Source organism: Salmo trutta, chromosome 33 (assembly GCF_901001165.1).
Source record: "Salmo trutta chromosome 33, fSalTru1.1, whole genome shotgun sequence".
NCBI lineage: Eukaryota > Metazoa > Chordata > Actinopteri > Salmoniformes > Salmonidae > Salmo > Salmo trutta.
In genome coordinates this window covers 10043290-10053186 of record NC_042989.1, presented here as the reverse complement: position 1 = coordinate 10053186, position 9897 = coordinate 10043290, and the positions used below count along the sequence as shown (strand labels likewise).

Sequence of the window (9897 nt, the reverse complement as noted above, 5' to 3'; positions counted from 1 at the left end):
CCTCAATAAGCACGGACCGACTCTGACGCATTTTGGGCGTCATTTTTTTTGTGCAGTCCGGACTGGCCTTGTTTCCACGTTCACGGACGTTGTTTTTTGGTCCGGTCTAGACGAAATCTGAACCAATTATAGATGTCTGTTTTTGTCAAGTTTTGTCCAGTCTGGACCAGCCTTGATTTGGCCCAAACGTAGACGTCTATAAATGACATATTTTCAACTTTCCTTCAGAATATAAATTGAATAACTTCAACGTCTGGAAAAATATGTATTTGAGATGTCTTTTCAATGTTATTTTGCTTACTGGGACTATTCTTGTAGGAACTGCAATTTTTTTGTCTCGCCTAGGGCAGCAGGATGTCCAGGACCGGCCCTGCCTTTAAGGGATGGCGGAGTGATCTGTTGGAAGAGGGGGATTCTAGAGCAACTTTGATGGGGTGTGGGCCACAAAAAATCTGAACTCATCATGAGGGGCCGTATTAGCTCGTGGGTCTGTGTACTCACATCCATACCCCCCACCTTGAGAGCAAAACACGTTTTTAATATGATAACTGATGGTCAATTGGCCCCACCCCAGTTGGTAACTCGACCATGATTACTACAAGTTTAGATAGGTGTCCGCTAGACTAACTTACCAATCTAAAAATGTTTTGATGACATGGGCTAATTGAGTGACTGCTGATGCACAACCAAATTTCGAAATTGTATCTTGTATATTCTATTATTCTAACTCTCAACAGTAAGTTGAGACCCCGACTGAGTTCCTAAAAAAAATTAATAAATTGGTCCATGGGCCTACAAAAGGGGAACTGCCAGTTGCCAAGTTGCCCATTGCTGTTCTTGAGGGAGAGGGGACTGTGTATTTTATTGAGAGAAGTGTAGCAGTGGGACTGTGTATTTTATTGAGAGAAGTGTAGCAGTGGGACTGTGTATTTTATTGAGAGAGGTGTAGCAGTGGGACTGTGTATTTTATTGAGAGAAGTGTAGCAGTGGGACTGTGTATTTTATGGAGAGAAGTGTAGCAGTGGGACTGTGTATTTTATTGAGAGAAGTGTAGCAGTGGGACTGTGTATTTTATTGAGAGAAGTGTAGCAGTGGGACTGTGTATTTTATTGAGAGAAGTGTAGCAGTGGGACTGTGTATTTTATTGAGAGAGGTGTAGCAGTGGGACTGTGTATTTTATTGAGAGAGGTGTAGCAGTGGGACTGTGTATTTTATTGAGAGAAGTGTAGCAGTGGGACTATGTATTTTATGGAGAGAAGTGTAGCAGTGGGACTGTGTATTTTATTGAGAGAAGTGTAGCAGTGGGACTGTGTATTTTATTGAGAGAAGTGTAGCAGTGGGACTGTGTATTTGATTGAGAGAAGTGTAGCAGTGGGACTGTGTATTTTATTGAGAGAGGTGTAGCAGTGGGACTATGTATTTTATTGAGAGAAGTGTAGCAGTGGGACTGTGTATTTTATGGAGAGAAGTGTAGCAGTGGGACTGTGTATTTTATTGAGAGAAGTGTAGCAGTGGGACTGTCTATTTTATTGAGAGAGGTGTAGCAGTGGGACTGTGTATTTTATTGAGAGAGGTGTAGCAGTGGGACTGTGTATTTTATTGAGAGAGGTGTAGCAGTGGGACTGTGTATTTTATTGAGAGAGGTGTAGCAGTGGGACTATGTATTTTATTGAGAGAAGTGTAGCAGTGGGACTGTGTATTTTATTGAGAGAAGTGTAGCAGTGGGACTGTGTATTTTATGGAGAGAAGTGTAGCAGTGGGACTGTGTATTTTATGGAGAGAAGTGTAGCAGTGGGACTGTGTATTTTATTGAGAGAAGTGTAGCAGTGGGACTGTCTATTTTATTGAGAGAAGTGTAGCAGTGGGACTGTGTATTTTATTGAGAGAAGTGTAGCAGTGGGACTGTGTATTTTATTGAGAGAAGTGTAGCAGTGGGACTGTGTATTTTATTGAGAGAAGTGTAGCAGTGGGACTGTGGGGTTCTAGGGTTGTATTTTTTAAAAAGAGATGTGTGCTTTGTGTATTAGTGTGTGAATTAGTATTAGTATCATTTTCATGTTTCTTTTTTTGTTCTTATGTTCAAAAACACATTGCATGTGTTTATGCTTGAGTGTGTGTGGTATCTTGTTTATTAGAGACAGAAATAAGCATGTAACATCTAGTAAGTTGACTGTTGTGAGGTGTCATCATGTGTGTCATATTGTCTCTGGTTCTACAGAGCTTCAAGCTGAACGTGGACAGTCACTGTTCCCTGAAAGACTGTGTACTGGAGGAAGGCAGGCAGCTGCTGGAAGTCATCATCTCCCACAAATCAGGTACGGCTCTCACTGCTCTCAACCCTCACATTTATTATTAATGTTTATATTAACATACTGACCTTCAGAATGTATAAATCTTAAAGTAACCGCTTCTCAAGCAAGGGGAAGGGGGAAAGAAACTGCCTTTTTTCAACATACATTACCAATGGCATTCTATCTGCAGTGGATTGAGCGAGTGAGTGAGTGAGTCCGGGCAGGCTGGGAGAGATTGGTGCTTGTGACTGGGTCGAGAAATGATAGAGAGGAGAGGTGGAGAGTGAAAGGGGTGGAGAGGGAGAGAAATGAAAGTGAGTAGAGAGAGCGAGGTGCCATGTACTGTATATGAAGAGAGGTGGAATTAGGAACAGCAGGACTTGAGTCAGAGGCCATCATCCAGACGTTCTCTCCTCTCTGCTGGGCCGATTATTCACCTAAAGCATCCAGCCAGCCAGCCAGCCAAGCGCTCAGCAAATGTACAAATCCGCTAAGCTGACCTCCCTGTTGGCGAGTTGTCTCCTCGCTGGCTCTTAAGCTGCCTACCATTAAAAATGCAGATGGCCTCCAGGATCCTGGAGCTGTTTGAAAAGCTCTGACAGGAGAGAGGAGGAGAGAGGAGAGGTGAGAAGAGCCCTACTGTGATTCACTAGAATCAGCTCTCTCTTTTCTTTCTCTCTCTCTCTCTCTCTCTCTCTTTCTCTCTCTCTCTCTCTCCCTCTCTCTCTCTCTCTCTCTCCCTCCCTTCTTTCATCCACATCTCATCTGCATTGGTTCCTACTACCTTCTCTCGCTTACTATTGGACGCCACAATTCTTAGTAAATCTCTCCCCCTACTTCCCGCACTGCAGACACTAATACTGGTTTCCTAGCAACTCTGCAGATCAGTCATGATAATTCCACAGGTATGAGCAGTGTGTGACATTGTTGAGCAGCCAGTCACTCAATAGATACTACAGTCAGTGTGTTTGTGCGTGTACATGCATATGTGCGTGCCTTTGTGCGTGCGTGTGGATTACAGGGTCACATTCTGCCCTGGCTCATTCATCTTGATTTGCACTTTTTAATTACTTTGAACAAACAGGATTTGGGTGAATCATGGCTGCTGGTAGAAAGACAGAGCTGGAGAAACATGCTGATGGTTTTGCAGGTGTGGGAAGGGATTAACTATAAACCAGCGACTCATCACATGCAGTACACATACTGGTGTGTACATATACATTAGTGAACATAGTGCAGGGCAGATCACGTAGGCATCTGTGTTCAGCATAGAGAGAGCAAGGTGGACCGCTGAAGAATTCATGGTACTATCAAATGAAGAGCGGTACTACCTCACTCGGGCTATGGAAACCCTTTCTAAAGAGCGATGAAGAAGGTATACAATTATTATGATAATGGGTCAAAAAGTTCATCATAATAAAATGCTAAATATCAGTACATACAGAGATATGAATGAAGGATTTTAGGAGGGTTGGTTGGATAATCCAAAGACTGCATGTTGGCCATTCATCTCATTTATCGAATCTCTCTTTATCTCTCCTCTCTCTCTCTCTCTCTCTCTCTCTCTCTCTCTCTCTCTCTCTCTCTCTGGGTCTCGGTCTCCTCCATCCTTCCCTCTCTCTCTTTATTTCCCCCGCCCGCCCCTCCCTCTTTCTCTCTCTCTTTTGGTCTCCTACATTCTTCCCTCCCTCTCTATCTTTAATATATCTTCTCTCCCCCCCTCTGTCTCTCTTTATTATCTGTCCAGGCCTAAGGGACATGCTCCAGATGACCGTACACCAGTGGCAGGAGCTCCAGAGGCAGATCCGCCGCCAGCACAGCTGGATGCTGCACACTCTGGATGCCATCAAAGCCCACATCCTGGCCACTGAGGCTGAGGCCTCTCAGGAGGCAGAGACCACGGGTCCACTAGCCAGCCCCAAGGTAAACTGGCTGCATGCAGACTCCATTTCCCCCCTCATATCCCCCATTTCCCACCTCCCAACCACCACCACCTGCCTGCCCAGCCCGCGTGCCTGTCCGCTTGCCACTGACTGAAGTCCACCCGCTCTCCCTCTCGTCTTCTCTTCCTCTAGCCCACGGCTATCCAGTGCTCACTCAGCAAAATAAACAAACAGAAGGGGGAGATGGGAAGGGTTGCTGCTATTAGCATAAGAAACAGCTAAAGCTTCCCAGTTAGAAGTTACTGGGCATGGGAAGGAGGGAGGGAGGGACACGTAGTTGTGCATGATGTGAATATGAAATGTTTCATAAATGAACTCTAAAGCAATGGTGGTGGTAGCATGAATAATTTGACAAGACAAAATGCAACAAACACACACACACACGCACGGGGGCAACAGACACAAAATTCACACACAATTATTTGTAGCTCAAAATGTGTGAAACCCAATTTATGTTCCTTGCATTTAATGTGTAATTACCGGCGTAGTCATTCTAGGTTACGATTGCTCATTGTTTAATTGCCAATTGTGATTTGGTAATTACGCTCAGATCTGATTTTGGTGGAAGGAGGCATCCTTTCCACTTACCCAGAGAGGCCCAGGCAGAGAGAGAGAGTGAAATGTATTTGTGTTTGTGCATCAGAAGGATATGAGCAGCCATGTCAGAGCACCAGCACAGCTCGGCTGGATTTCCCAGGGGGCCGTGCGACGTGGAGGTGCAATCTTCACAGCATCGCTCCTCGCTCTTCCTTCTTCTGACCATAATCTCTTCTTCTTCATCTGAACCAAATGAGAAACACAATCCCTTTTTTCCTCCCATGCATAGCATAGCCAGCTGGCTATCTGTACAGTGTCTCCTTTTCTTTCCCCTCTCCTCCCCTCCTCTCCTCTCTCCCCCTCCTCTCCTCTCTCCTCCTCTCCCCTCCTCTCCTCTCTCCTCCTCTCCTCTCCCCTCCTCTCCTCTCCTCTCCCCTCCTCTCCTCTCCCCTCCTCTCCTCTCCTCTCCTCTCCTCTCCTCTCCTCTCCTCTCCCCTCCTCTCCTCTCCCCTCCTCTCCTCTCCTCTCCTCTCCTCTCCTCTCCAGGTATTTTACTTTAGTAGTGGGCGCGGTGCATCCCTCTTTCCTCTTCGTAGGCGACGACATAAATAATCCTGCTGCTTTTAAATTGTTTTGTTGCAATTAGAAATCACCACAATCAGTGTGATCAGTCAGCTCTGACATCCATTAGCCGCTTGGTTACAGCAAATTAACACAGAGACGAGCCAGTGATTCATTATCCCATAGCTGTTAATGACGATCAGATGCATTGCCTAATTAGAGCGCGGCCATTGTGGCGGGGGGAAGGTCAGGGAAGGAGTCACAAATCTCCTCTCAGCACTGTGTGTTTAGACCCGTCCTGACTCTTTGACGAGGGGGCACGGGGTCCGGTAAATACCATAGGAAGATGTAGACGGGAGCAGGATGAGAGGTGTCATCTTCTGGATGGAGGGATGGATGGATGGATGACGGGGTGATGTCATCCGAAGGGTGGGATGATAAGTCACAGGTTTCGTCCAACAGGTCGCGTTTGTTGTTCACCCATCAGTCGTTATCGACGTAGGAGGTTCGCCTGAAGTTGTTTAATGCTCTTTTAATGCGTGTGCAGCGGAGATGTTAGCTTGTTATAATGGCGCCCTTGTATACTTCATATAGCCCATGTACTTAAGCTTTATACGTTGGGAATTTATTGTGAAATCAAACATCAACCAAGTTATAATGGAGAACAGAGGAAAATGGCTTCCTTCGACGACGACGGTGTTTCTTTCCAGTGTCCCATTAATTCCTAATGTTCCTAAAAACAACAGGTGCTCTTTGAGGTTATTAATTCGAGCCTGTGTAAAAATGCCACATAGAAGAGCAATGCGACATGTCACTGGGGTAATAACGTGTGAGATGAAGACACTAACGTTGTCCCCACCACGCCATTAAGGTGTGTATAAAGCAAGGTGCGTCTCTCCTGGCGGCCATAACGGTTTGTTGTTATTGCGGAGACCATATGCTCCTCTCTGCCGTCTCCCTCGTTGATGTTCCCGAGTCTGAATCATTTTCCATGGGACCATAAAGTTTTTAACATGGCTGGATGCTGGTCAAATGGTAATCCTGAGGGAACCCTGTCTTGTTTAGTTATTCTCCTCTAATTAAATTGTTGGGGAAGATCACAGAGCGGAGAGAAGAGCGGAGAGAAGAGCGAGAGGAGAGCGAGAGGAGAGCAAGAGGAAAGGAGAGAGAGAGAGGAGAGCAAGAGGAGAGAGAGAGGAGAGAGAGAGAGGAGAGCGAGAGGAGAGAGCATGTAATGATAAACAGCTCGGAGCTTCAACACTTCAACGCTTCAGTCTCAATAACAAGCTGCTGCTTCTCAAAATCCCCTGGCAAATAATGATACTCCAGAGCTGCATCTCAAATGGCTCCCTATTCCCAATATAGTGCACTACATTTGACCAGGGCCCATAGGGTTTTGGTCAAAAGTAGAGCACTATGTAAGGATTAGCGTGCCATTTGGGATGCAGCCCAGACTGTTGGTGTTCATGGTGACGAAGAAGGTAGCATTTGTATTTCATACAGTACAAGGCAAAGCTAAGCATGCTTTACACAGAGTTATGGAAGAACATAGTATCTGTACGTGATTCATGGAAATGTCACAGAATATCAGTTAAGAGGGGAGAGATAACTCTTACAAGAGAACTTTTGTGTGAGTTCAGATTGTCCCTGTGATTTTAACATGGATTGAATATTATTGTGGAATAGTAAAGCTGGGTTCTCAGTCAACTAGGCCATATTCCAAATGGTACCCTATTCCCTATGGGCCCTGGCCAAAAGTAGTGCACTATATAGGGAATAGGGAGCCATTTGGGATGCAGCTCTACTCTCTGGTGGCGGTGGTGTGTGATGCGTTTCTCCCTGAGCCTTGGTGGTTTGGACCTGAAGAACAGTGCAATATACAAGAGCTTAGCAGGATACTGTCAGAGGATACTGTCTGTCACATTACAGGAATTGCTGCAGGCTCTTTCTCCATGCCTTTGACTCACTCTCTCTCACAGAACGGGAAGGTGTTGACCACACAAACAAACAAACATGCATGCATGGACTCACGCACACGGATGTGTATACACACACACACACACACCTAGTGTAGGTTAGGTCTGGGAGGAAGTATTTCAATGTTCAATGTCTCCCATGATTCTCCTTTCACCTCCTCTTCATGCACCAGTGTGCACACTATTCATGGCATGGCACAGCCATAGTTTAGCACAGCCCCTGCAGAGCACAGCCACAGCATAGCCCAGCACATACACAGCCCCATCATCAACTCTTCCTCCATTTGCGGTTATCATTCCTCCTCAGGTGGAGAAGCCGGTGGATTCTTGTGGATTCTCTCTCTGAGACAAAAGATGATGCAATTTGAACATTTTCAACATGGAGGGAATTTGTGAAAGCGCAGCAGAATTGTCAGCTAACATCATTGACATCCATGGAAAAAGTGGTGGTGTGTGTTATTTGTCCAAAATAGCCTGATGTAGATGTTGTGTCAGTCAGTTTGTCCATCCGCCTGTCAGTCAGTCTGTGCCCAGAGTTGGAACGTACCATATCTCTCTGGAGGCAGGGGTGGTTTGACCCTTCTTCCTCCCAGTAACCCCATCACTCTCCCCAGTGATCCCTTCAGATTAGACCATGTTCGTTTGGTCACAGGGGACATAAATCCAGTTAACCAGCTTGACGAAACAGCCCCCAGTCAGTGACCAAACGACACCCGGCACTCTGGTGATATTTGGGCGATGTTGCCATTACCATGCCTCACATTACAGCAAAGTTTATCAGAGTAGGTGTTGTGTCCCCTACCTATTGCTGCCTCTGTCGCCCCAAGTGATACAATATCTAGCTCCTCAGAGTGGGATTATTCAGGTCATCTGAGCCCTGCCAGGTGTCAGTGGCATATACTTATGCTGGCCTGCCTGTGTGTCTATGTATGTATGTATGTAAAATCAGTGGGGCCTTATCTGCCGCTGCTCCCAGACAGCTTGTCTGCCCCGAGGCCCCAATTTCAACCAGCCAGCCTGGCTGACTGCAGCACAGCGGGGGAGGGACGTGGGGGGGGGGGGGGGGGGGGGCATGAGGATGAGAGGTGGCAGGGGGAGGGTGGTGGGAGGGAGAATAACAGGAGGGGAGGAGGGCCCACCGTTGTCATCATCATCCCCCATTCTGCTCACTGGGCATATGTTAAGGGCCATGCCACACCAGTGATATGCCACACCACCATGCTGCATATGGAGTGGGTCTTAGGTATATCAAGGTACAGCACACTTATAACTGACCCCAGGTTATTGCTGCCTGGTGAAAATGTAATTAAAGGAAGTGGAGTGGCACTTTAAAGCAGGACAGGGACATTTCCGGGGAGACTTTTCAGTCTGGGCGGACTGCTGCCTGGCTCCCATCAGCCCCCTCTTCATCAGCCGGGAATTATGGGTAGATGTTCAGGGTTCACCCAGCTTTACGACTTAGTTTGTGTTGGATGGTGAGGCAGTACATTTTCCATTAGGTATGACTATTTTGACTTTGTAGAATAGTTTATAGTGCATTGGTTAGTTAAACAATTTTGCCAACTTTGCCAAGCCTTTTATTGTGGAGATAAGGTATTTTGAATATGATAATCAATGTTTTGTGAAATAAATCTAAATATGCATTCTGAAACACTGAAACAAGTGTCAGGAAACTGCTGTTTCATGCCTCTTATAGTTGAGAATTCACATGCTCTCTTTTGACTGGTTTAAACCAGCAACTGTGTTTCTCCATTGAGTACGGATTGCTTTGGTTATTAACAATCTATAATAATGTATCAAATTATTAGTCTCCTCTCTTGACATGTGCAGTGCCTTCAGAAAGTATTCATACCCCTTGATTTATTCCACGTTTTGTTCTGTTACAGACAGAATTAAAATTGATAATAAATGTATTGTTTTACCCATCTACACACAATACCCCATAATAATCTTTACAAATGTATTGCAAATTAAATACAGAAATAACTCATTTACGTAAGTGTTCACACCCCTGAGTCAATACTTTGTAGAAGCACCTTTGGCAGTGATTACAGCTGTGAGTCTTTCTGGGTAAGTCTCTAAGAGCTTTGCACACCTGGATTGTGCAACATTTGGCCATTATTCTTTTCAAAATTCTTCAAGCTCTGTCGAATTGGTTGTTGATCATTGCTAGTCAACCATTTTCATGTCTTGGCATAGATTTTCAAGTAACGTTAAGTCAATACTGTAACTCGGCCACTCAGGAACATTCACTGTCTTGGTAAGCAACTCCAGTGTAGATCTGGTGTTTAGTTTTAGGTTAGTGGCCTGCTGAAAGGTAAATGAATTCCCCAGTATCTGGTGGAAAGCAGACTGAACCAGGTTTTTTGCCAGTGCTTAGCTCCATTACGTTTCTTTTTTATCCTGAAAAACTCTCCAGTCCTAAACGATTATAAGCATACCCATAACATGATGCAGCCACCACTATGCTTGATATGGAGAGTGGTACTCAGTAATGTGTTGTATTGGATTTGCCCCACACATAACACTTCTATTCAGGCCAAAAAGTAAATTGCTTTGCCAAATCTTTTGCACTATTACTTTAGGGCC

General features: G+C 45.4%; 1 protein-coding gene across 1 annotated transcript in view; it reads left to right on the top strand.

Moving 5' to 3' along the window:
- The window catches only part of akap6 (A kinase (PRKA) anchor protein 6), a gene marked incomplete in the record, with an annotated part of 168943 nt that overhangs the window by 53661 nt on the left and 105385 nt on the right, over positions 1-9897 (top strand). The window contains 2 exon segments of the mRNA XM_029729740.1: positions 2219-2315; positions 4039-4214. Of these exon segments, the coding sequence (XP_029585600.1) occupies positions 2219-2315; positions 4039-4214 (273 nt within the window).